The sequence below is a fragment of the Euleptes europaea genome, chromosome 17 (assembly GCF_029931775.1).
Source record: "Euleptes europaea isolate rEulEur1 chromosome 17, rEulEur1.hap1, whole genome shotgun sequence".
NCBI classification, from domain to species: Eukaryota; Metazoa; Chordata; class Lepidosauria; order Squamata; family Sphaerodactylidae; genus Euleptes; species Euleptes europaea.
In genome coordinates, this window is record NC_079328.1 from 31558877 (window position 1) to 31586253 (window position 27377).

The 27377-nt window shown below is 44.0% G+C and overlaps 1 protein-coding gene across 1 annotated transcript in view; it reads right to left on the reverse strand.

The window, feature by feature from the left end:
• VAT1L (vesicle amine transport 1 like) overlaps nt 1-27377 on the reverse strand; it is an 85397-nt gene that overhangs the window by 42491 nt on the left and 15529 nt on the right. Inside the window, exons 2-4 of the mRNA XM_056862675.1 lie at nt 25451-25580; nt 21942-22157; nt 4785-4927 (exon numbers count right to left, since the gene is read on the reverse strand). Of these exons, the coding sequence (XP_056718653.1) occupies nt 4785-4927; nt 21942-22157; nt 25451-25580 (489 nt within the window). The remainder of the gene's footprint in view (nt 1-4784; nt 4928-21941; nt 22158-25450; nt 25581-27377) is intronic.

Here is a 27377-nt window from a genome sequence, read left to right on the forward strand (position 1 = left end):
TGCAACCACATCAATGGCTACAGCAGTTAACATTTTTTTAAAAGTAACTCGCTTTAATTAAACAGTTATGAAAACCCTCAGTGTGGTTTAATGTAGATAATTATACCCCAGGCAATGTGAACAGCATAAGGTATACCAGACACAGTCTAATCCTCACAGGGGGCATTGATCTTATGACAGTGAAAACTGTCTAAAATTGGCTAATAGTGGTGATAGTCACAATCAAGGTTAAATTTTGTGGCTTGAATTATGCATTTTTTTCTTTTCCAGAAACCACAAAAACAGATCTCGGATAAGAAAGAAAGACATAAAAACATGGAAGACTTTCCCCTAAGAGGGGAGTGGACATGTTCATGGAGGAGAGGGGTATTCATGGCTACTAGTTAAAATAAATACTAGTCATGATGCATACCTATTCTCTCCAGGATCAGAGGAGCATGCCAAATATATTAGGTGCTGTGGAACACAGGCAGGATGGTTCTGCTGCAGTTGTCTTGTTTAGGGGCTTCCTAAAGGCACCTGGTTGGCTACTGTGTGAACAGACTGCTGGACTTGATGGGCCTTGGTCTGATCCAGCATGGCTTTTCTTATGTTCTTATGGTTTCCTTATACTTGAATAGGCATTTTCAACCTTATTACTCAGAAGTAAGCTAACTCGTACAACTGGTATGATTAAGTCAGTGTAGAAGTGATAACCTTGACTCAAGTTGAGCCAGGCTAGCCTGATCTTGTCAGATCTCAGAAGCTAAGTAGCTTCGGCCCTGGTTAGTACTTGGATGGGAGACCACCAAGGAAGTCCAGGGTTCCTATGTGGAGGCAGCCAATGGCAAACCTTATGGGGACACCAAAAGTCAGCTGAAACTTGACAGCACTTTCTACCACCAGAAGTGATCGTTTATTAATGGGTAACTGTTGATTTGCTTTAACTGCTACAGACTTTGCTAGTGTGTACTTGATTGCAAAAGTATAGTAGTAAAACTCAGTCCAGTGGGGTCTCACTTTCCAATAAGTATACTTGAGTAGTCTTCAACGCAGCCTCCTTGAGGCCAGATCTTTACGGTCAATTTTGAATTAATGTCATAAAGTCACCAGGAGGTCACTTTTCCTTGTCATTTTTTGTGGTGATATCACCTTATAAACCCAACTGATATTAAGATGTTGCCATTTTCTGTAGTTTCTCCAGCTCAGAGATATTTTAACACACTCATTTAAGGAACCAACTCTAATAAAATTGGTGGTCTCCAGCACAGCCTCCTGCACAGATCTTAGAACAGTTACACAGTCAACTGCCCCAGAACACAGAATAACAATGAGAAACAATACAGAACCAACCCAAACACTGAGATGTGCAACAGCACCACCCACTGGTAGGGATGCTTATATCACCATTACAATTTTGGTTGCAGAGATGGAATATGCAGCACTGCTGAATCTGCTACTCCTGGGTTCACCGTCAAGGTACGCTTGTGAGCACACAGAGGCATCTGGATGGTTGATGTTGGAAACACAATGACGGATCGCATGGCCTTCATTTGATTTAGTAACGAAATACCTCTTAACTTAAAGCTAATTTTGGCATTAAAGCGAGCAAGATTAGCTGTTTAATTAAAGCATTAAAGCAAGCAAGACTAGCTGTTTTCTAGATGAAAACACAGAAAGTCTGGTGTTCATTTTTATGCTCTTAATAAAAACACCATTGATGTTTTCTGCTGGATCTTTATGGCATTCATCAAAATTTTGGCTAGGTAATGGCTTAGTTCAGACAGACATCATGTGAAATCATGAAGCAACCTAGCAATGGTTACCACAGTAGTCCAAATGTCAGGTGACATCTATGGCTAGTTAAGGTACATCAAGCCAGGATCTGAATCCACCATTTGAAGATGTTTTATCAACCACAGTTAGTCTTAACTATGGTTTTGTGCAAAGTATAAACTTAGTCCTCATTTTTCCCCAAGCGCTGTTCTCGCCGCCGTGAGGGTGGGGATACCAGCCAACTTTCTGTGAGGGAGTTGGAGAAAAGAGTGAAGGTGATGCAACCACATTTTTGAAGACAAACCTGTCTGGAAGCCAAGCCCTGGTTTCACAAACTAACCATGGTTTCATAATATGTCCGAATGGAGCCAGTGACCTTACTATACTCTCGCCCATTTTGCAACACCGAATTCTGACCAAGATGAGGACTGGGCTTTAATTTTAAATCTGGAGATCTCATTTATTTCTTTTAGAATAATACTATTGTTGCTGAGTCCTTCTTGGACCCCACCCGGGGTGAAGGAGGAAGGGTAGGACTACATAGGAGGTTGGAAAGGGGCCGCTCCTCCATGAATCTTTTCAAGGACCACCAGAGTGCTGAGGTAATTTTAACTCATGTGTTTTATTGGAAAGCGAATACACCCATTCCTCTTAAACAGGAGAGTTGTGCCACTTCCTGCTCTGGCTGCCTGGTACCCTCACCTTCTGTGTGCCTTTGAGGCCTTGCCTACCCTGTGTTCTCCCAGCTCCTCTCCACGACTACCCTTAAGTCCTGGCCCAAAAGATGCCTTTGACCCAGGAATTAGGAAGGAATCATGACCTTTTCCGCAACTGGCGTCCCCTCCAACCCAATGGGTGCCTTCCTTTATGAGGGCTGCTGCTGACCCTATTAGTCAACCTCTTCCCAGCCTATGACCTTCTAGCAATGGGTTTAACCCCTGTGGAGTGGTCCTTGCTGTGCCCTCGAGCCTTCTCCCTACTCCTGATGTGTCTGCCTGTCACAAATACCCAATTTTTGAGGTTTTATCCTGACAAAACCAGAGGGAGAAACTTGAGCGTATGCGCGCTTAACTCAAAGAAAGGTGTTTGCTTGCATTATAACAGGTGTCAATTGTATTTCCCAACCCTTTTCATCTTGCTCAGTTGAGACGACTTCATTAAAAGACATAATCCTTTTTTTTTTTTTGCTTGTGCAGAACTGCCCCAAGCAATTGCCATGGAGCACACTATTGTAATATCCTCTTTTGATGAGCTTTGTGCTGGAAAAGCAAAATGACTCACTTCTTTCAGAATGCGATCAAAGCAAAAATAATAATAATAATAGTGTTGCCGACATCCTCCTTTTTTGAGTCAGTTCACACGATGTATTTTTTGCCCATCAAAATAGCACTCATGCTCAGGTGAGAAAACTAAGGGCCTACTCTCTGCTTATGAAGTTTTCTCAAGTAACTTGCATGGTATGTGACTCCTGAGCAGACATAGGTTTGTAGTAAAATGGAGACCAAGATCATGATAAATCATATTATGGTAATCCTGATTACTATGTATGGATGCGAAAGTTAGACAGTAAAGAAAACTGACTGGAAGAAAACTGATTCATGGTGTGGAGCTAGTTTCTAGATACCTGTTAATGGTGGGCAATTGCCCGCCAATTAACAGGCCTGCCTGCTGCCCCTCAGCTGGCCGACCAGTGTAAGCAGACCAGCTAAAGTGGGGAGGACGGACAATTGGCATGCATGTGCAGCAGCATGTGGCATAATAATGTCCCTTCTGGGATAAGCCCAGAAGTGACAGGGACACTCTAGCATGCCCCTAAAAAAAACCCTCTATAGAAACCATAGAGTTTTTGGAGGAATATGCTAGAGTGTCCCCTTTATTCAGAACTGATACTGTATCGAAATAAAACTTGGTTGATTGACTGAGAGTGTCCCCATCACTTCCGGGTCTGACAGGGATGCTCTAGCACATTCCTCCAAAAAACTCAATGGTTTCCATACAGCGTTCCATAGAGCGTCCCGGTCACTTCTGGGTTTACTCTGGAAGGGATACCATTGTGCGCACGCTGTACAAGTGCAAATCACTCCTCCCCCACACACACACCGAAGTTCCCGCCGGTAACAAGGGGAGACCTGGCAACCCTATGTGGAGAGTTTTATGGATACCATGGACTGCCAAAAACACAAATAAGTGGATTTGAGATCAAATCAAGCCTGAATTTCCCCTAGAAGCTAAAATAACTAAACTGAGGCTATTTTATTTAGTCACATTATGAGAAGACAATAATGCCAGGAAAAGGTGAAGGCTGTAGGAAAAGAGGAAGACCAACATGAGATGGATGGACTCAATAAAAGATGCCAAGGCCTTCAGTTTGCAAGACCTGAGCAAGGCTGTCAGTGATAGGATGTTTTGGAGATCATTAATTCCAAGGGTTGCCATAAGTCGGAAATGACCTGACAGAACATAACAACCACAAAATGGAACTGCTGAGGAAGGTATTTTAATAAAAGTAGCAAAGTTGTCATTTCTATCCATGTGGGGAAAAAACCCTGCATTATTATACTGTAGCAGCCTGAATAGGTCAGACCAGCAGGAGCTCATCAGAGTTTGGAAGCTAAGAAGGGTCAGCCATGGTTAGTATTTGGATAGGAGACCACCAAGGAAGATCAGAGTTGCTATACTAGAAGCAGGCAATGGCAAACCACCCCTGTTCATCATTTCCCTTGAAAACCCCATGTGGGGTTGCCATGATTCATTTGTGACTTGACGTTACTTAATTGTTATTATTATTTACTGTACTGTATCCTTTATTGCATTTACTATACTGCTTTGTTGTATTTTTAACATTTTTATAACCTGCCTTGAGTATCAGGAAGAAAGGCAGACTACAAAGTAAGCAAATCAAGAAATATGCTTTTATTGGACTCAAATTGAAAGGCAGGCCTAAAACGCATTCCTCCGCTTCCCGTTAGAACCTTGCTAACTTTACGATCGTTCTCAGCAAGCATCATGAGACAAAAAAACCCACTTACTTTTTGACTTCTTGGACGTAGTCTGCGTTCCGGTCAAAGAGGTGAGTCACCGAATCTTTGATTGCCTCATGCTTGAAGGAAGAAGCTGTGCCAAAGACGGTAACGTTGGGGACAGTCGAGCAGAGCTGTGCCACAGCTTGGCCCTGCGAAAGGCATAATCTGCATCAGTCAGTCAAACGAGCCAACCTGAGTCTATCACCAGGTTTTCAGATCTACCTGTTCACTCTTTTTTAAAAAAATAATGTTATTAAAAAATTTAAAAAACAAAACCACATATAACAAACTCAATCAATCCCATACATACAATATGATCCACCTTCCAGGGGCAGCATTTTAACTTTATCATTACAAACTTACAGAAATAATAATCATAAAAACTGAAGGGAACAACGGCCTATTCAATTCCCTTATAACATGCTGCTTAATCTTAACTATACCAGTAGTATTTGTCAATTCTACTTATTCACTTAATCTTCAATCAGCTATTATTCTCTATTTACCATTCCATATGAGCTATATCATATATCCATTAAATATATCATCTAATATTACTACTCCAGTTATTTTTTTTATTCCGCCCCTACCTGTTCACTCTTATCTTAGGAAACGAGAAAAGGCCTATTGATGTTGTGAGTGGCAAAATGAAGTAAAGACATAGGTTCGTTATTCAAAACAAGTAAGTGTTGTCCAATTATTTCTCTAGATCAACACTGTTAGACTGTGGTGCTGACCTGGAATTTGTAGACTTACAAATGAAGTGTGGGTGGGATATAGTGAGCCTTTCTGGAGGAAGAAGGTTTAGGCTGGTGTCTTTTTTTGCCCTTAATTTTTGAGTGTGTGCTCAGAGTTAGTTGCTCAAAACACACACACAAAAACCCACTTGCAATAAATAGCCACTGTAGTATGGCGGTTAAGTATCAGATAAGAATCTGGGAGACCCAGGTTCAAATCCTCACTCTGTAATGGAAACTTGCTGGGTGACCTTGGGCCAGTCATTCCCTCTCAACCTAATCTACCTCACATGGTTGTTGTGAGGATAAAAGGGAGGAAAGAGTAACGTAAGCTGCTTTGGGTCCCCACTGGAGAGAAATGTAGTATATAGAAGTAGTAAATCAAACTATCATATTATGATGCTCTCCCCCCATACACAAACACAAAAGTGTGGGACCCACAACTTGTGGAGGGTATCTCATGTTCCCCTCCCCTGCTATTTCTTCTTTCTCTTCCCTGAAAGCTCTGTAGCCTCTCCCCTTTTCCTGCTTCCTTCTTTCCTTCTTGCCCAGCACCCAACCTGCCTTTATGTGCCCCTTTGTCTTAAGATTTCCCAGCTTCACCATGGCAAAACTCTGCATGGTTCCAGCCACTGGGCTGGGCCAGGCCCCTTTGTGCAGTACCAGTTGCCAGGCCCAATTGTGCAATGGGGAACATGGAAAAAACTTTGGGGGTTACCTCACTTTCCCCTATACCCCCCCTCCCCACACTATTTCTCATTTTCATTCTCCTGGCGGACCTAATATCCTCACCTTTCATGTTTCCTTTTTCTTTCCCACCCACCCACCATTCTATCTTTCATCTGCCCCCTGTCTTCACCTATATTTATCATTTTAAACTTCATTTATACCCCACCTTTCTCCACAATGGGGACCCAAAACAGCTTACACCAAACTCCTCTCCATTTTAATCTCACAGCAACCCTCTGAAGTAGGTTAGGATAAGAGTGTGTGACTGGCCCAAGGTCAGCCAGTGAGCTTCAACATGAGAGTGGAGATTTGAATCCGGTTCTCCTAGATCCTAGGGTGAAACTCTAATCACTAAACCACATTGGCTTTCATGAGGTGGTTGATGTTGAACACCCTGGACTGGGTGATTCATGGAAGCTGGGTAGGAGCAAGCTGCCAGGTGGTTGCTGGCAGGCCTGGCTCTGATGAGTTCTCCTTCTGTGGCCAAAACAGCCCTGGAAAGGGCCCTGCCCCGTCCTCCTGACTTTTAATGACAGAAGACCAGGCTTGAAGTCTGGCAATACTGTTGTGGTTGCCTAGCAATTCCCACAACAGCCACTGACAGGGCACTTGTTTCTTAAAGCTACAGGTGCAGCTGCAATCATTTTGGGGGGAGTTAGCCCTCCCAGTATATTTATTTTTAGATTTTAGGGTTTTTTTTCCTGCAAACATGGGCTTTTTTCTCAGGTTTGTAGAAAGATCTGCCATGTCTGTTCAAAGAAAGAAAGGCACACACACAGAGAGAGAAAGCAAGCAAGCACATGATAATATGATTATGATTTCATACATGAGATTATATCATTCCTCCACTCCTGTATGTCTGCAATATTGTCCAATGCCAGGATGGACCATTATTCCTACAGCAGGCATACAAGACTTTAGCAGGCCATTGCGACAACCTGAGATTTAACTTATGTGTACACCATGAGAGAAAATTGGTTGACATGAGGTGGTCCAACTAGAAATTCTGGTTGTTTTAATGCAGACATCAGAGATGGCTGAGTGTGGCCCGCTTAACTCCATACACTGTCCTCCATAATGATGAGAAAATGAAATGTAGTTTTCAGAGGGCGGCCTCTATGCCAGCCTCACAATTGGACGCTGTTCTATTACTGCTTTTATTATGAGCACACCGGAGAGAGTTTAAGCAAAAACAGCAGTGTGTCACTGCGCAGTAAGAAACGGCAACACTGAACAGATTATAACCTAAGCAGGCGAGACAGCAAATGGCTAGAGAAAGAGAGTATTGTTAGTGCTGAGTGTTGCCCTGCATTGACCATAACACCCAAACGGTGTGCCAAGGAAATCCTAAATATGCATTTTGCATGAACTGGAGTCATCAGAAAACACTGAACAGAGTCCAGCGAAGTCACACTAAATGGCTCTAAAATGTAGGAAATAAATATTTTGGACAGATCTGTCAATTCTTCCTTCTTCAGAATCTAGGCTATTGCTGTTGGGGTTGGCTACTGTTAGCAGGGAAACGCATTATTGAATGACAGCCTCATTTGATGATATGAACTGACCCTTTATGAGATGAGTGATGAAACTAGACCTATGGTTATTGCTTGAAACCATGGCTCTGAATCTTTCCTGCTTCCCCATTTATGTCTGGTACGTAAAAATGGATGATTTATTGTCCGCATTCTTTGATTTCCCCCTCCTCTGGTCCACTTCAATGGTTGACGCTTGTGAGGATGGAGAAAGTGAAAGTACGATGACATCACCCCATGCACTTTCATTTCTAAACAGAGTGACGCAGGGCTGCCATTTTATTGGCAGCTGCTGGTCTCTCATAATGCCTAACTCCTACCAATGCCTACATAACTTCACTGATTTGACTGTTCAAATCAGTATATAGAGAAATGGGTTAAACTGTGTTTTGAACTCCAGATTTTGTTGCAGATACCAAAATGTATCACCATTATTAACAGTAATATAAAAGAACATTTTAAATATAAATACATATATTACAATAATTTGCACTCAATTTTTGTGCAACATCTCTCTGTTATTACCATTTTATGGATCAGAAAACAAGTCAACAAGAGATAAAAAGAACTTTGCAGTTTAAGTGTGGGTAAAACAGAACGTAGGACCCTCAGATCTAAATCCAATTCTACGCTCAGTTCACAGAAATAAAGCGCAAAGTATTTCCCCCCCGAACTTCCCAACTTCACTCCCCAGACCTCTCTTTGGAGCTCAAATCGGCTCCCTCTCCAGAGACATTATTAAAACTTAGAACTGTACCATAGAAATACTTTTGCTCCAAGGAGTTCATGCTCTTGTCAAGAGAAGTCTCTTATTAAGGAATGTGCTAGTTTCTGACTCACCCCCAACAGGTAGTTTTCTGGCTCATTCAGGTAGACAAAGCTACCCATTCCTTAGCATTTAGTGGAAGAACAAGAAGACTTGGCTTTTATATGCCAATTTTTTTCTACCTTTTAAGGATAAACTGTCTTACAATCTCCTTCCCTTCCTCTCCCCACAACAGACACCCTGTGAGGTAGGTGGGGCTGAGAGAACTCTAAGAGAACTGTGACTAGTCCAAGATCACCCAGCTGGCTTCATGTGGAAGAGTGGGGAAACCAACCCAGTTCACCAGATTAGCGTCCACCGCTCATGTGGAGGAATGGGGAATCAAACCTGGTTCTCCAGATTAGAGTCCGCCGCTCTCACCCACTACACTACCAATCTTTGTGTAAACCCAGCATAAAATAAAGATTGATGATGCCTCTCAAGATGACCATCAGAGTTTTCCCATTATCTTGTTCTCCTCCATTGGTAAGCACAGTTATGAAAAGGAGCATGGGAGAGAAAGTACATTATGGAACCACAGATAAACAGATCTGCTTAAATTCGCTCAGGTAGTTCTCTAGAATAATTAGGTTTGTATCTCCTATGTCCATTAGAGGCCTGCAAATCAATTCAGGCAGTGGATTAGTTCAGCAGAACATTGGGACTCTAGGGCCCTGCCAATTGGAAGTTAGTTCATGTATTCCTAATCATTTCCACTACATTATTTCCTGATCTGTGTTCAAGATCTCCTTTATGTGTGTGTGTCTCAATTCAATAAAGCTGGTGAGGACCTACTCAGCTGAGTTATAGCATTAGGACAGGAATTCAGTGTTTTCCCCTTTTGCTCTTTCCTCAATTTAAATCTTCCCCTGAAGCTGCTATTTGAGTAGCAGTAGGTGTTCCTCTGCAAACAGAGGAGCAGTATCCTCTGAGAGCAGTTATTGAGAGGGCTTCCAACCTAGGTTGATCTCCAGAGAACCAAGATCAGTTCTCTTGGAGAAAACAGCTTCTTGGGATGATGGATTCTATGGCATTATACCCTGCTGAGGTCCCTCCCCTCTCCAAACCCCACTCTCCCCAGGCCCCACCCCCAAAACCTCCAGGTATTTCCCAACCCAGAGCTGGCAACCCTAGCCAGAACTTAGAGGCATCTGCTGAAAGACATGGGCCAGCAGAGAGCCCACTAGCAAACCGAGATGCCTGGCTTAAAAAGGAACCCCTGCAAGATGGAGGAAAAGGCTCCTAAGACTAGCCATGGGAGAAGCAAGATAAAATAATCTCTGTGACCCTCCTGTTTGAAGACTAAAGTTGATTAAGAAAGCCATTCTCAATTAGATGTGTTGAGAATGCACACCAAAGCACGTGCATAAGCGCTTTTAGGATCAACGCATCCAGTTACTGGACTCAGCGAGTTTGCATTGGGAGGGGATCCTTGCAAGGCACGCAGGGAAGACAACTGCATTCACAAATGTTCTGAAAAAAGGAGAGAAAAGTCTGTCTTCACCCTGACCCAGTTGCCACACGTTTTTATAGTTCTCAGTTCAAACAGAAAGCATTTCATTTGTAGTGTACTCAAGTTGTTCGAGTGTCCTCTGATGCTAAACTTGAAAAAACTGGAGGTCATATCTTAACTGCAGGGGGGCAGCTAATGCTTCTGAGCCCACACCTGTTAACCCCTGGAAGAATACGTTACAATTCAGAATGTGTCGACGGCGATTTACTCAAATCAGTTCTCAGGCTGAAACCAGTTCAGTCGCTGGGGCCTGGGAAAAAATGGCCCCCACACAATTGTATATACATAACTCCTACAATCCTTTCAGTGCTCCCCCACCCCTCCAAAAAAAGGACTGAAAGAGAAATATGACTCAGAGAAAGGCCAATTCCATCCCTATCTCCCTAACTGTTCCGGAGGAGAAAGAATATTTAATTAATAAATTGTGGTTCCGCTAAAAAATAGCGCCTGAGGCAGTGTACAGTGGCAGCAGCAGCGGTAGTACGTATATTTTAAACCCTGGTTCAAAAGCTCTGGGGTAGAATCCTTCAATGTTCATCACATGCTAATTGATGTCTGGGGGAAAAAATGTCCTCACTTGCTCTTTTCATGCTACGGCTTCCAGTCAGGTCGTCTAGTAACAGACTGTTCCCTCCCCTCCCTTTCCCTCAAAGGAAGATGGTCCTTACGTAGCCCATGATGACAGATTGGTACCTCAGTTGCCCCGAGGAGGCAGTTATGAGGGGAAGGAACACCTCGGCTGGAACCCCTCGAAGTTGGGCAGCCCCCATCAAATTCTCCTCCCTCGCCCCCACATCCAGACTTTGTACCACTGAAACAATTACTGTGGGATGCTTTTGTGTTCAGAGAAAGTTATTCCCCCCTCCATTCCTCTGCACTTGTTTTTGGGATGGACCACGTACTGTTGCCAACTTCCAGGTGGGGCCTGGAGATTTCCCAGAATTACAACTGATCTCCAGACTGTAGGGATCAGTCCCCCTGGAGAAAATGGCTCTTGTTGGAGGGTGGACTGCATGGCATTATTCCCTGTTGAGGTCTCTTCCCGCCCCAAACCCGCCTCCTCAGGTTCCACCTCCTCAGTTTCCAGGAATTTCCCAGCCTGGAGTTGGCAAGCCTAGGGACATGGCTGGTGCCTGCATACTGCTCCTCTCCTTTGGAACTATCCATCAATTAACACAAGACATGCAGAGCATTTGTCTACTGGAGGTTTGGTTGAAGATACTGAACGTTAGGCAGACCTGGGGAAATCACCCTTCTTCTTGGCTCCAGAAAAATCTAGATACCTAGTTACTCCTGCAGCATATTTCCCCCATTTGGAATTTATCAACTATAGGAAGGCCTACACTCTAGCCAGATGTCATGCCCTGCCTTTGGCTGTTCTAGAAGGAAAGTACAAGAAGATTCCAAGATCAGAAAGGCAGGTCAGGAGACATCGAAACCACCGAACATGGAGGTCAGGAAACATCGAAACCACTGAACATGTAGTTTGTTCATTCTATCATGAGGCCAGTATTAAATTTATTGCTCCCCTGATCAGTGAATTTCCCGATAAGCCAGTAGAATTCCTGACTAAGAGGCTCCTGATGGGTGAAACTCCACACTTTTCACTCCCAACTGCCAAATTTTGTGCCATCACAATTAAAATTCGCAAAAATAGAATGGAAAAATATCAAGTTGATTCATGTGATTTGTTTTAATGTATTACATTTTAATATCATTAGTCTTTTATCTAATTTTGTAATTTATATTAATTTTACAGTTTTGCAGTTTTATTAAATCAGATAATTTTATGTATTAACCTTTGGCAGGTCAAACAGACTGTACCAATAAATATCTATCTATCAATTGGAGGTTTAGAGGAATGAGGGTGCGTGCATGTGTGTTCCAATCTCCTGCTATTTTTTACATGGTGGTAAAAACTCTACGATCTCACAATCTTTTCAGCCTGTGTGAAATCATTTTTATTCCTCTAATTCCATGCTCAGTGCTCATCATGGCAGAGCATGACAAATGGAACTCTGGCAACATATCTCTAATCTAACAATTTGTCATCACGCTCAACCATACACTCTGGAAAGGGGGCAATAAGTCTTACAGGCAAAACGATACATCAAGTCTATGTTTATATGACTGGGTAAAGATTATGAATATCCTTATCACCTATTGCACCTTTATAGCAGTCGTATGATAAGGTCATCAGGCTGACAACTTTATAAAGTTGGTTTTCAAAAAAATCCTGTTGCAACTTGCATGCATGCCTGTCATGATGAAGCATTAAATGCATGTGGCCACCTACAATAATTAGCTAGTTGCCATGCATGGAAGAAGTATTTACAATGGCTCAACAAATTAATCTGTCACTTCCACTGAGAATTGTAGTTCTACAAACACATGGGCTAGAGATCACTACAAGACAATTTTCAGCATTCCCAGGATTTTTGGGGGTAAAGCCACGACAGCCAAACTGGTATAAAACTGATATAAATTCATAAGTACCAGAGTTTCTGGGGAGTAATGGGATCCCCCCTGCTATCCCAGACCCCAAACATCTGTATGTACAACCACACATCTGTAGCGATCCCGATATGAGTATAGAGCTTACGTGAAGGACTCAATGCAGATATTGTGCTGCATGTATGGACCACTAAGAACAGAGCCAGTGAGTGCAAACCCAAGTCCCTCTATGCATATACATGCCATGTGTGTGTATTACGTGCCGTCAAGTCGCTTCCGACTCATGGTGACCCTATGAGTCAATGTCCTGCAAAATGTCCTATCTTTGACAGGCTTGCTCAGATCTTGCAAACTGAGGGCTGTGGCTTTCTTTATTGAGTCAATCCATTTCTTATTGGGTCTTCCTCTTTTTCTGCTGCCTTTAACTTTTCCTAGCATAATTGTCTTTTCTAGTGACTCTTGTCTTCTCATAATGTGACCAAAACATGATCGCCTCAGTTTAGTTATTTTAGCTTCTACAGTCAGTTCAGGTTTGATTTGATCTATAACCCACTGATTTGTTTTTTTGGCCATCCACGGTATCCGTAACATGCTATAGCCTTTTGAAAGTCTAAATAAAACTATGCCTCCGAATTGCACTTGCACTGGCTATACACATCCAGCTCTATGAACACGAGGAGTCCCTAACCTTGGTCAACCTGTGGACACTTGGAATGCTGAGATGACACCACAACAAAATAGCTGTCATAGGAAGGTGGACCTAGGGTTTCCAGGTCCTTCTTCGCCACCAGTGGGAGGTTTTGAGGGCGGAGCCTGAGGAGGGGGGGTTTGGGGAGGGGAGGGACTTCAATGCCATAGAGTCCAATTGCCAAAGCAGCCCTTTTCTCCAGATGAACTGATCTCTATCGGTTGGAGATCAGTTGTAATAGCAGGAGATCTCCAGCTAGTACCTGGAGATTGGCAACCCTAATTGTGGATGAGCAGCAATTTAAGCTTCAGCCAGAGAGGCAGAGCAGCACATCTGTGGGCAAAGATCAATTAGCATCCATCCTGCATAGTGAGCTGGAGTAGAGCAGTTGTAAAGTCTCTTTGAGTTATGGAACAGGAAGGCCCTGGTTTGAAGGTTGCCTCAGCCATGAACTCCCCAGGAAACCACTGCATAATTCCTCAGCGTTATCCAGCATAAGAGGGAGCAGTGGGGGAGAGGGCTGAAGGTTAACGTGCATTCTGGATGATGGGTAGAAGCTCCATTAAGTGGTGTGCCAGTCAAAGTCCCAACGGAGTCAGAAAAGCTTTTCAGAGGCCCGGCACTGCAAGCTTCGTGGCGCATGCTGATCTTCCCCTATCAGAAATACCCACAAACGAATCAGGAAAAGAGTACAACTTCAATGGTCTTCCCAGTTCAGGAAGCTTGCTGAAGTAGATCCCTAATCCCTGAGAGATTTAAAACAGATAAAAGGAAGTATTTCTTCACACAATGCATAGTTAAATTGTGGAACTCCCTGCCCCAGGCTTTAAGAGGGGACATGTCCATGGAGGATAGAGCTTTCCATGGCTACTAGTCAAAATGAATACTAGTCATGATGCATACCTATTCTCTCCAGTATCAGAGGAGCATGACTATTATATTAGGTGCCGTGGAACACAGGAAGGAGAATGCTCCAGTTGTCTTGTTTGTGGGCTTCCTAGAAATACCTGGTTGGCCACTGTGTGAACAGACTGCTGGACTTGATGGGCCTTGGTCTGATCCAGCATGGCTCTTATGTTCTTGAGAGCAGAAGCTGGAAAGCTCACACACTTTACTTACATTATGCCCACCCTTTTCCTCCTGTTTCCATGTCAGGTGCTTCAAAAAACCCAAAAGTTGGGACCAGAAGGTCTAGATCCTTACTCTGCAGGCTGTCTAAACTGCCTGCCTCCAGGAAATACCAGCTGGCCAACAGTGCCATCCTAACCAGAGTTATACCCTTATAATCCTATTGACAGAAGAAGAAGAAGTTAGAAGAAGAGGTTTTTATATGCCAACTTTCTCTATCACTTAAGGAAGAATCAAACCAGCTTACAATCACCTTCCCTTCCCCTCCCCACAACAGACACCCCATGAGGTTAGGTGGGGCTGAGAGTGTGACTAGCCCAAGGTCACCCAGCTGGCTTCATGTGTAGGGGTGGGGAAACAAATCCAGTTCACCAGATTAGCCTCCAGCGCTCATGTGGAGGAGCAGGGAATCAAACTCGGTTCTCCAGATCAGAGTCCACCGCTCCAAACCACCGCTCTTAACCACTACACCACGCTGGCTCCCTTAGAAGGGTGTAACTCCATTTCAGTTTGTACTGCACATCCAATAAGGTCTAACCTGGAGGTATAAAAGATCTGCCTCCAAGTTGGGCTCTTCAGTCTGAGCAACTCTGGAGCTGGCGGGCAGGCTGGGTATGGTCTTGATGTTTGACTTCTCTCTTGCCTCTAATTTGTGGGTTCTGGAATTCTGGCCTGACCTGGCCGTATGGACTTGTTGCTTGCCCTTAGGCCCTGGTTACCTGATCCTTGGCTTGATGTCAAAGAAACCCTTCAATCCTGCCTGACTGGCCACTTGCCTCAATTCCTGGCACCTCCAAACCAACAGTAACCTCCCTCTTCAGTCCATTCACATCATGAGCCAATGTTCCTTCATTTTCTTTTTACCCATGCATAATTTTTATATTAATTTGTGTTGGATGTGTATATTGGTCAGTTTTTATATGCCATTTACATGGTACTTAGCTGTACAAACGTCATCATTTACATCTTAATATGCTATAATGTCTTGGGCTGATTTGTGGACAACCAATAATCTTGGGGAAAGCACACGTTTTACAAGAAAAGATTTTGGCAAAAGGAAACGAGCACAAAAATAATTACGAGTTCCATTTGCCTGAGAGAGAAGCAAAATAGAAAAGGAAATTTGGGGGGCCAAAACAGCACAGTGAGAAATCTGAAATAATTTGGAACCTTGTGGGCAAACTGGACTGAAGAAGAAGAGTTGGTTTTTATACCCCGTTTTTCTCTACCTTTAAGGAGTCTCAAAGTGGCTTACAATTGCCTTCCTCTCCCCACAATAAAGACCTTGTGAGGTAGGTGGGGCTGAGCCAGTTTGGAGAGAACTGTGACTAGTCCAAGGTCACTCAGCAGGCTTCATGTGGAGGAGTGAGGAATCAGACTCGGTTCTCCTGATTAGATTCTGCTGCTCTTAACCACTACGCAATGCTACACAAGTAACCCGGATGCCAAATTAGTAACAATGGAACAGCACGCAACCTGAGAGGTGCATCCCTGCATCTTTTGTGGCACAGTAATGGACCACAGGGTGTGACGCTCAGATCATGTGATGCAGTTACTGGTTTCGGAATGCAATAAGGGCCAGCCCTTCCTTCCTTGCTAGCTGATCTATCCTCAGAAGTCTGAAATTCTAGAATGGTATCTGCTACAGCCATGACCCAATCTACAGTGCCCATGTATGTTCATAATATGCTTATTTATTTAAATAAAGTGTGGTTGGTTCCAGGATCTAGGCTATGACCGCTCCGAGATAAGAGGAGTATCACCAGTGTTGTGTAGTGGTTAGGAGCGGTGGATTCTAATCTGGTGAACCGGGTTGGTTTCCCCACTCCTACACATGAAGGCAGCTGGGTGACCTTGGGAAAGTCACAGTTCTCTTTGAACTCTCTCAGCCCCACCTACTTCACAAGGTATCTGTTGTGGGGAAAGGAAGGAGATTGCAAACTGGTTTGATTCTTCTTAATAGGGAGAGAAAGTTGGCATAGAAAAACCAAAACTTCTTCTACTGCTACTCAGAATAGCAGGGAGATGTCTTTTTAACTCTGGACACAGTAGAACTTCTTTCCCTCGCTTCCCATCATGTGCAACACAGGTACTGGAAGGGTAGAACTGGAGTCTTGATCTTTGGCACCCAGCAAAACCCAAAATATATCCTGGTTAAAGTTTCCTACACTCCTGGTTTTGAGGAACACAAATGTGCCCTTAAGGTAAAGGTGCCCTGTGCAATCACTGGGTCATACCTGACCCATGGAGTGATGTCACATCCCGACGTTTACAAGACAGAGTTTATTTACAGGGTGGTTTGCCAGTGCCTTACCCAGTCATCTTCCCTTTACCCCCAGTGAGCTGGGTACTCATTTTACCAACCTCGGAAGGATGGAAGGCTGAGTCAACCTTGAGCTGGCTACCTGAAACCTTTGGGATCGAACTCAGGTCGTGAGCAAAGCTTGGACTGCAGTACTGCAGCTTACCACTCTGCACCACGGGGCTCTAAAATGTGCCCTTAAATGACTGAAATACTCCAAACAATGAAGTTTGCATTGATGAGAATAAAACAAGTGTAACAATCTAGTGTCACAGGGCCACAATTGTTTCATTGACTAATTCAGGAATGTGCATGACATTTAGGAACAAACTAGGCCTGTTCCTTTTGGGATGGCAATGGCCCTGGAATCTATTATCATAAGAGTAGACAAGCATCTCTTCTGGAACCATTTGCAATGCCCATTTCCATGAATTATGAATAAGTTTCTCATGAATTATAATTGGTATGGTTCATGCCACTAAGTTTTACAGTGGTTTAACACATAGAGGACTATCAGGAGATCTTCAAGTCTAAATGTACATATGGTTGTTACTAAATCCCAGGATATGCTGGAGAGATGCTGCCTGTCAGAACACACAATGCTGAACGAGAGAGAGAGAGAGAGAGAGAGAGAGAGAGAGAGAGAGAGAGAGAGAGAGAGAGAGAGAGAGAGAGAGAGAGAGAGAGAGAGAGAGAGAATTGTACACAGCACTGATCCACAATGTGTTGCCTAACAATGTAGTTGTTGGTACACACTTGCTTCTCCCTAAAGCATCTCCTTCCTAAAGCAAAGAACCAATCCTGGCATACCTCGACCACACTGGAATAGGAGGTGTTTCACGAGTCCAAGAAGCATCACCTTTGTGTCTGAAGGAAGTACACTCTTTGGAAACAACAACCTTCATGATAGGTGGATGCTTGACTTAGGATTTCCTAAAATTTTGTGGAACCATCTGATGTTTTGTGATGGGACCTAGTCTCTTGCTGCCGTTTTATGGTTATTCCCCCATGGCAGCTATTTTATTGTGTCTCCCACTACCTGTTCTCAAAATTCCAAAGGTCTCCACAGGCTTAACAAGGTCAAGGACCTTGTACTGGGACAGGAGAATCTCGGGTTCAAATCCCCTCTCAGACATGCACCTCAAATGGAAGTGGAAGACCATGATTTCCCAATTATTATTTCTTTAGCTTTTTTATTCACAGGGTAATGATTATGACCTAAACTTGACTGTGTTGGTTGCTTCTATTTTTGAATACGTTTGCCCTGTTGGATTTTGATAACATTATTTTTTATCTATATTTTTAAAATCACTTATTTTTAATTGCAGTGAACAGGATTGAGCAGCTTCTCTTGCAACGGAGTTCCTGTTTATGCATTTTAAAAATAATAATGTATTTTTAAAGCAATTAGCCGCATAACCATGCTCGCATCCTTCACGCTGATGGGACAGGTGATCTTTTGTATTGGTGTACTTATCACAGAATGCAAAGCAGCGTCAGGCTGGATTTGGAACCGGCTCAGTTCTCAGTGGAGATGAACTTCTCAGAAAAGGATGTCTGGCTTGTAACGCAGCCAAACGTTACAAGCTGGACAAATGTGTATTCTGAGCCAGATAACGACAAATAGCCGCGCCGCTGCCAGTGCAAATGGTCGCATGGGAAACCTTTTTGCAAGCTTTGCCTGGGTGCATGGATGTTTTACTTGCCAATACAAATATGTATCATCTGTCTACTGACCGATTGAGTTCTTCTGAAAGAGCAGGGCCATCTCTGTGGCTTCCTGTCCATCAAAGACAGGGGTGTGGTTTCACAGATACCACAATGTGATCTGCGTGATGAAATCCCTCTCCAAACTGTTCCCAGGGGAAATGCTCAGATATGTATCGATGATTTGTCAGACCAATACGTCAAATTACATTTCCCCGTAAAGAAGTAATATTTTCCAGGTGTTTCAGCATTTCCCAGGTAAAACTGAGGTAAGGTCTTGGCTTACTGGTAGTATGAGTGCTTTGTATGCAGAAGGTCCCAAGTTCACTCCCGGCATTTCCGGTTAAAAAAGAACAGATAGTAAGTGATGTAAAAAACCTCACCCTGAGTCTCTGGAGACAATACTGACCTTGACAGACCAATGTTCTGACTTAGTGGTCCCTGCGCACATGACCCCTTCGCACATTGTTTGACCCAGCAGGGCGGGACTGCAGGCACAAACACACTGCTCTCCCCACCTCTACACGGTCACAGAATCATAGAATCATAGAGTTGGAAGGGACCACCAGGGTCATCGTCCAACCACCTGCACAATGCAGGAAATTCACAACTACCTCCCCTCTCCACACCCCTAGTGACCAGAAGATGGCCCAGATGCCCTCCCTTTCATCATCTGCCTAAGGTCACAGAATCAGCATTGCTGACAGATGGCTCTTCTTAAAAACCTCCAGGGAAGGAGAGCTTACCACCTCCCGAGTAAGCCTATTCCACTGAGGAACTGCTCTAACTGTTAGAAAATTCTTCCTAATGTCTAGATGGAAACTCTTTTGATTTAATTTCGACCAGTTGGTTCTGGTCCGACCTTCTTGAGCAACAGAAAACAACTCGGCACCTTCCTCTATATGACAGCCCTTCAAGTACTTGAACATGGTTATCATATCCCCTCTCAGTCTTCTCCTCTTCAGGCTAAACATACCCAGTTCCTTCAACCTTTCCTCATAGGACTTGGTCTCCAGACCCCTCACCACCTTTGTCGCCCTTCTCAGGACACGTTCCAGCTTGTTTACACCTTTCTTAAATTGTGGTGCCCAAAACTGAACACAGTACTCTAGTTGAGGTCTAACGAGAGCGGAGTAAAGTGATACCATCACTTCGCATGATCTGGACACTATACTTCTGTTGATGCAGCCCAAGACTGCATTTGCCAGTCACCTGCCCAGTGTGAATGCAGGAGCAAATCTCTGAACATACACTCCCTCTTCATGACCGGGGACTCTGCTTTCTAAACACTGCTGATCGTGGGAAGGGAGCATTAGAGCGGATACTTCCTCCACACATCAACACCGTGCTCATGAACCAGCTATAATTAAGAAGAAGAGTTGGTTTTTATGTGCCGACTTTCTCTACCTTTTAAGGAGAATCAAACCGGCTTACAACCTCCTTCCCTTCCCCATAACAGACACCTTGTGTGGTAGGTGGGGCTGAGAGAGTTCAGAGAGAACTGTGGCCAGACCAAGGTCACCCTGCAGGCTTCATATGTAGGAATGGGGAAACAAACCTGGTTCACCAGATAAGAGTCCGCTGCTCATGCGGAGGAGTGGGGAGTCAAATCCGGTTCTCCAGATTAGAGTCCACCGCTCTTAACCACTACGCCACGCTGGCCAACTCCAGGTTAGGAAATTTCTGGAGATTTTCAGGTACAGCCTGGGGAGGGCAGGGTTCGGGGAGCGACTTCAGTGAGGTATAATGCCATAGAGTCCACCCTCCGAAGCAGCCATTGTCTCCAGGGAAACTGATCTCTGTCATCTGTAGATAAGTTGAAATTCCAGTTGATCTCTGGGCCTTTTCTCCCTATCTGTACATTGTCAGTGCAAGGGTTTACTTGTACAGGGCTAGTATATGGCAGCTTCCTGTGTTTACAGTGTACTCCCAAATGTGAGCACAGAGACATACAGTTTGGGGTGGGGGGGGGTTATATTTGAGAAGGAGCTCCCTCAGATTCCCAGGACCTAGACCGCAGGTGCTTACCATTCCCTTTTGTCTCCCAATTGTCTGCCTACCCCACTGCCAAAGGGGAGACTGTAAGCTCCTTAGAGGAAAGTAAAGTTCTGCCATTTTTGCTTGTGTTAATTTGTAAAGCGCCATACACGTCACCAAGCGCCATATGTTATATTTATAACTTAAAGTTGTTATACTTATAGCAACAGCAGCAATAGCAAAATTCCTGTCGAGTCGGCACTTTCACACATGCCGAATAATGCACTTTCAATCCACTTTCAATGCACTTTAACAACTGTTTGCAAGTGCGTCTTGTCATTTCTCACAGTAAAGTCCAGCTTCAAAGGGCACTGACCGAATCCCAGTTTACTTCTGTCGTTCCTGAGCAATCTTACTCCCCCTCCCCAGCTCTCTATCCTTTCCAAATTCCACCCATCAGATTTTCTTTTAATATTCAACAAGAATAAAACAGACCTCCTCTGTACTGTACCAAGCTGTAATAAGATTATACATTCCAGCGCTTTGCGGCAATGGCCTGGGAGGGGTCTTTCGTCTTAAGCACAATTATCTCGGGCTAAAGAGATTTTCTGCTGAGATAACTTTTTCCCTTGTTTCGCCAGTTGTAGCCTGCATGCATACTTAGGATTTTGGGCAGACAGGGAGGGAAAGGGCCCCTGAAACTTGCCAAGTACAGAAGATACAAGCCTTTTCCGAGCACCTAGCTTTGTGGATTTTCTTTAAGAAATCCTCATGGTACTCTGCTTTTGGATTGGTGAAATGTCAGCTTCCCTGGTTTTTCTCCCTCTGTCCCCAGCCTTCTCCCATACTTCTCTCCTGCTTTTTCCCTACCGTAGAGCAGGAAGAATCTCTAGATCAGGGGTCCCCAACCCTTTTCAGCCTGCAAGCGCATTTGGAAAGCTGACATGGCATGGTGGGCGCAGCAACAAAATGGCTGCCACAGGAGGTGGAGCCAGCCACAAAATGGCTGCCACAGGAGGTGGAGCCAGCCACAAAATGACTGCCAGAGCTTAACTGTAGTAACACAGCAGAGATTCTTATGCTGTGGTGGCAGCTGCAGCCAAAGCAGCATTTTTTAAAAGATGCACAGCCAATCCAATAGTTAACCAGAAGCCCTGCCAGCCGAAAGCTGTACCTGTCCTTGCCCCCCGGACAATGCAAGAAATTCACAACTACCTCTCCTCCCCGCACCCTCAGTGACTCCTACTCCATGCCCAGAAGATGTAAAAAAAAAAAAAAAAAAAAAACCCTTCTAGGATCCCTGGCCAATCTGGCCTGGAGGAAAATTGCTTCCTGACCCCAAAGTGGCGATCGGCACAAAGTGACGATCAACAGGCTTTTCATGTGACTGGGAAATGATGCTTAATCGATACACATCAATGCTTACACATGTGAAGATTGGAAGGGACAGAGGCGACAGTGCCATCAACTTATCTCTATGACAGATGGGAACATTTAAAACGAGGTGATGATTTGAAAGCCCCGTACCAAGTTCCAACACATCCAAAGTGACAGTTCCTCATATGCTAAGAGTTAAGTCAGCTGAACTTACCACCCCACCTCCTGCAGAGTGAACCAGCACCGACATGCCTTCTCGCAAGTTGGCGACTTCAAAGAGCATCATGTAGGCCGTGACAAAGTTCATAGGAAAGGCGGCGGCTTCTGAAAAGCTCATCTCCTCGGGGATCTTGTACACAAATTCGAGAGGCGTGCACACGACTTCCGCCCAGGCGTTGTAGTTGACAAAAGCCATGACCCTGTCTCCAATCTGAAAGCAATTGGGAAAGAGTCACATTCAGGTTATGGAATTCAGAAAGTCGCTACCTGAATGGCTACAGGGTGGTCTTAATAAGAGCTGGTTCACACATGTATCACTGGCTCAAAGGATAACCGGCATGTATGAAAAGGCTATCACAGATATGACTATACAGACAGGAGTTCTGGGAAACTCTGAAGGCATAGTGCTTTTCAGGGAAGGCAGTTCACATATCCAGCTTCTAGTTGTCATTGGCAGAGGGATCTAATGGTGCATGACTATGCGTGAAACAGCCAAGAATATGAATATTGCTAGGCGGCATTAGGTCAAAGGTCTACCCAGCCTACCAATCTGCGAACGGCCAGCCAAATGACTCAAAGTATTTATAAGCAGGGCAAAATGGTAATATCCACTCCCTACAATGCAAACTCAGAAATCTTTTTTTCCCCCTGATTACCTGTATTATGAGATAAAGTGACCTGGATTTCTCAAGAGGAGAAGAAGAGTTGGTTTTAATATGCCAACTTTATCTTTTAAAGAGAATCAAACCAGCTCACAATCTCCTTCCCTTCCTCTCCCCACCAGACACCTTGTGAGGTAGGTGGGGCTGAGAGAGTTCAGAGAGAGCTGTGACTAGCCCAAGGTCATCCAGCAGGCTTCATGTGTAGGACTGGGGAAACCAATCCGGTTCACCAGATTAAGAGTCTGCCGCTCATGTGGAGGAGGGGGAAATCAAACCCGGTTCTCCAGCTTAGAGTCCACTGCTCCTAACCACTGCACCACACTGGCTCTCTCAGAAGGGTAGTCCTGTTGGTCGGCAGTAGAAGAGCTAGATTCGATTCCAGTGGCACTTTAGAGACCATCAAGATTTTCAGGGTATAAGCTTTTGAGGATCAAAAATTCCTTCATCAAGTATCTCATGAAAGGAACTTTGACTCTCCAAAGCTTCTACCCCGAAAATCTTGTTGGTCTCTAAGGTGCCACTGGATTTGAATCTAGCTCTGCATTTCTCAGGTTGCATCATAAAAGAGCTTTCACAACAGATCTAACAGGAGGCAAGATGAAGTCTTGCTCAGCCTGGTGACAGCACTTCCCTGAATTTTGCTGCTACTGAACAGGCTTGGCAGCTGCACAGAGAGGCACTGCTTGAAGTGTTGGACTAAGGAAACCCGGGTTCAAGTCCTGCTTATCTATTGGTAAGCGACTGCTTACTCCAACAACTTGGAATTTCTCTTTTCCTGGAAATACACCACCTGATAGATTATTTCAACAGAAAGGCATAGCGATGCTTCCTTAATCATTGCAATTCACCCCCAAGATCTCGACGATCGCAATAATACAATTCTTGAAATCCGCAGACTAGATACAGACACACTGACAAGTTGTGTTAATGTGTCTGAGAGACTGCAGAGATTGGATTCTGACTGCAATCTTTGTATCATTGTACTTCCAGACCTGCATCTAATTTTATCAGCTCCTTTTGACAGGTTCTAAAATAGGAATGCAAAATACATTACTCTTTTGGCTGAAATTCTATTACTATCTCAAATATGATGCAGCAAAGAGAACAGTTTTTTTCAAGTGAGTTGATTATTCCTTTTACCATGTTCAGATATACTATGCCGAAGTCTGTAAAAATAACATAATGATAAATTATTTAGAAATGTTCTCTGTAGGTTCTGATACAGGAAATGTACCCCATTGTTCAAGTCATATTGTTCATGCAGTTCTAGTAGCCTCATTTTAAAAAGAATACAGAGCTAGAAAATACAGCCATGGCCAATTTCAATGATCAACAAAAGATCAAAGGCTATATGGAATCGTCTTTCCTTTGAGGCAAGGCTTAAAAAGGCTGGGACTTCATAGCTTACCGAGCAGTACATGAAAGGGGTTTGCAAAAATGGTCAATGATAGGGATAAAACTAATGGAAAGAATTGATTCTCTCTCGAAACTCTATAGCGCTTCATACAAGATGCAATCTTTGCATCTGATTCGGAACCTAGCCCCAGAGTGTGGATCAAACAATCCATGGGGCAATGGTGGTGGGAGTTGGTAGGAAGGGTTGCGAGGAGGAAGAATGAGGGAGTGAGGGAGGAAGAAAAAGAGGCAGTGGTGAAAGGGGAGAAGAAGCTGGTGTCAACAAGGGGATGGGATCTTCTGCCCTGGTGAGAAGGTCCCTTGCTTGCTAGTCTATCAAACTCATTGATGTGATGGCCACTGTAAAGGAACTCCTTGACAGCCACCACCTGAGGAAGCTCTTAAACCAAGACAAATTCATGGAAAACACAGCTATCAGTGTTTCAGCTACAAATGGTCATAGGCAATGCACAGGACAGTCAATCAGTAACGCTGATGGACGTTTTCAGCCCCCCCCCCCCCGCCTTGCTATTGTTTCTTGTACAAAGATGCTCAATTCTAGGCCAGTCCTTATTATATGCTGACATCTCACCTTTTAAAGATTTTTTTAAAAAAGCAATTTGGCAGGTCTGTAAAATCACGGCATCATTTTGAAAAAAAAAAACCTTTTAATTGGGGAGTGTGCTTCAGTGAAATTGGTGTGACAGGTAACATTCACCAGCAAGGTGACCTTTCTGGTCTACCACAAGGCTACTTAGGAGACACATGCTCAAAGCCCCTGTGGGCACATGGAGCAAGTTCATAGAATCATAGTGTTGGAAGGGACCACCAGGGTCATTTAGTCCAACCCCCTGCACAGCGCAGGAAATTCACAACTACCTCCCACTGCAAAGCCCTGGTGAACCCTACTCCACGCCCAGAAGAGGGTGGGGAAAAAAGTTGTATTGATGCTTTCCGATATTATTGCGGGTGTGGGTGTGGTTGTTCAGAGTTGGCTCGAACGATCCATTCAGAGATATCTTCTGATCATGGAAGGATCCTTCCACTCACTGAAGAAGTCTTCCGCTCGTAGGAGAAGACTTTCAGTCACAGAAGTCTTCTGCTTGTGGAAGAAGTACTGAAAGTGTGCTGTATATATTACTTCAGCTATCTTTAAAATCATCATGTAAAGTGGTCTTAGGTGCCCATATTTCAAATGGGAAGAGGGGAAGTGCTGAAGCTGAGAGATACTGGTCTACCAAAGGCCATCAACTAGATGGGTTCATGGAGACTCAGGGCCTTGTTACTTCATAGTTCAAGGTTTGAGCCATGATAATGACTGAAATTAAGCAGCATCAGGTTGATTGGCCTGTTTCTGTCTCTGGAATGTCACCATATTAAAACGGAGAAATACCAGCCCAAGGAAAGTGTCCCATGCTCCCAAATGGCATGTTAAGCATTACATTACCTCATAGCCTTTCACATTTTCACCCAGTGCTTCTACAATTCCGGAGCATTCAAACCCAGGCACAAGTGGGGTTTTGGGTGGATTGTCAATATTCCCCTGCCGAACCATCAGATCAATAAAATTTAATCCGCTGTAAAAAGAAGCAAGAGACGATTATATGAGAATATACATTTTAGAGAAGGGGAGAAAGAAATCCAGAGTACAGATCAACCAGTGTCTCATCCTGTTCCTGTTTGACTAGTGAAATTTTCTAGAATCTGGTACAGAGATGGAGCAGGGAGATGAAAGATTAAGTAGAGTCTGTCAGTAAATGATTGAATTGTCCCTCACCCAAAAGAACACCCCAGTGTGTGCATCCAGACTAATTCCAGATCGGCTCTCTTCTCTTCCCTTCCTTAAAAATCAGATTTGCCCCACACCAGCCTGGAACTGGATTTCCCTGGTGAGTAGCCAGTTATGCCACTAAATAATAATTAAGTGCTGTCAAGTCACAACCAACTCATGGCAACCGCTCACGGGGTTTTCAAGTACTTAACCATGGCTGGCCCTGCCAAGCTTCCAAACTCTGATAAGCTTAAACTACTGCAGGCTTCGTGGTGTAGTGGTTAAGGTATCGGACTAGGATCTTGGAAATCCAGGTTTGAATCTCCACTCTGCCATGGAAACTTGCCGGGTGACCTTGGGCCAGCCACATACTCTCAGCCTCAACCCTGGCAAGTATTTGGATGGGAGATTTCCAAGGAATTCCAGGGGCGTGATGCGGAGGCAGGCAAAGGGAAACCATCTCCAAAAGTCTCTTGCCATGAAAACCCTACGTGGTCGCCATACATCAGTTGTGACTTGACAGCAGAAGACACACAGTGTCTATTTAGGCTGCTTATGCAAGCCCCGCCCAATAGTTCCCAATACCAATTCCTAGTTCCAGTGATACACAGCATCTGGTGTGGCACAGGGACACTGAAGGCACAGGCAGGAGGGTGCTGCTGCAGTCGTCTTGTTTGGGGGCTTCCTAGAGGCATCTGGTTGGCCACTATGTGAACAGGCTGCTGGGTGTGATGGACCTTGGCCTGATCCAGCAGGGCTTTTCTTATGTTCTTATGGGTTCATGGAGACTCAGGGCCTTGTTACTTCATAGTTCAAAGTTTGAGCCATTATAATGACTGAAATGAAGCAGCAGCAGATTGATTGGCCTGTTTCTGTCAAGCAGTATATGTGGTGCTAGGGCAGGATTTTCCTTATGGGCTGACATGCTCGGAAGACATACGGTTTGATCCTACGAACACTTTCCTGAGAGTAAGCCCACTGAATAGACATGCTTAGTCCTGTACTGATAGCTGCTGTTTTATACCAAGGAGGATTCCAGTTGTTGTTGTTCTTTATCGCACAGCAGGGAAAGCCAAGAGTTCAATTTGTTTAATTGGTTTGATCAAGTAAAGCTTTAATCACAGATTGAAATTTCTCCTTTGATAAATCACTACGCAGCTTTGACTGAAGGGGATAGCACCATCATGTCCAAAGCTACATGCCGACTACCCTTGTTCCTGTGCCAAACATGATAAAAACATTGATTGTTCTTTCCCGTTTGTGTGTGTGTGTTAAGTGCCGTCAAGTCGCTTCCGACTCATGGCGACCCTATGAATGAAAGCCCTCCAAAATGTCCCGTTTGTACCCTGCATATATTTTCCATGTCAGTGTGAAACTGCTGTAGTTTTTTGAGGGTTTTTTCGTTAGCAAAACCTAACAGCTTAACGGCAGCATGTCTATTAGATCTGGGCATTCTACATTACTGGTGAAATGTGAACTTACTGAAATGTAGACCATTATTGGTATGTTTCTTACCAAAGAAATATTCTATGTTTAAAATGCCTAAACAGATGGCCTTTTCTTTTAACAATGCTTAATCAAATGTTATCGAACTTAAAAGAAA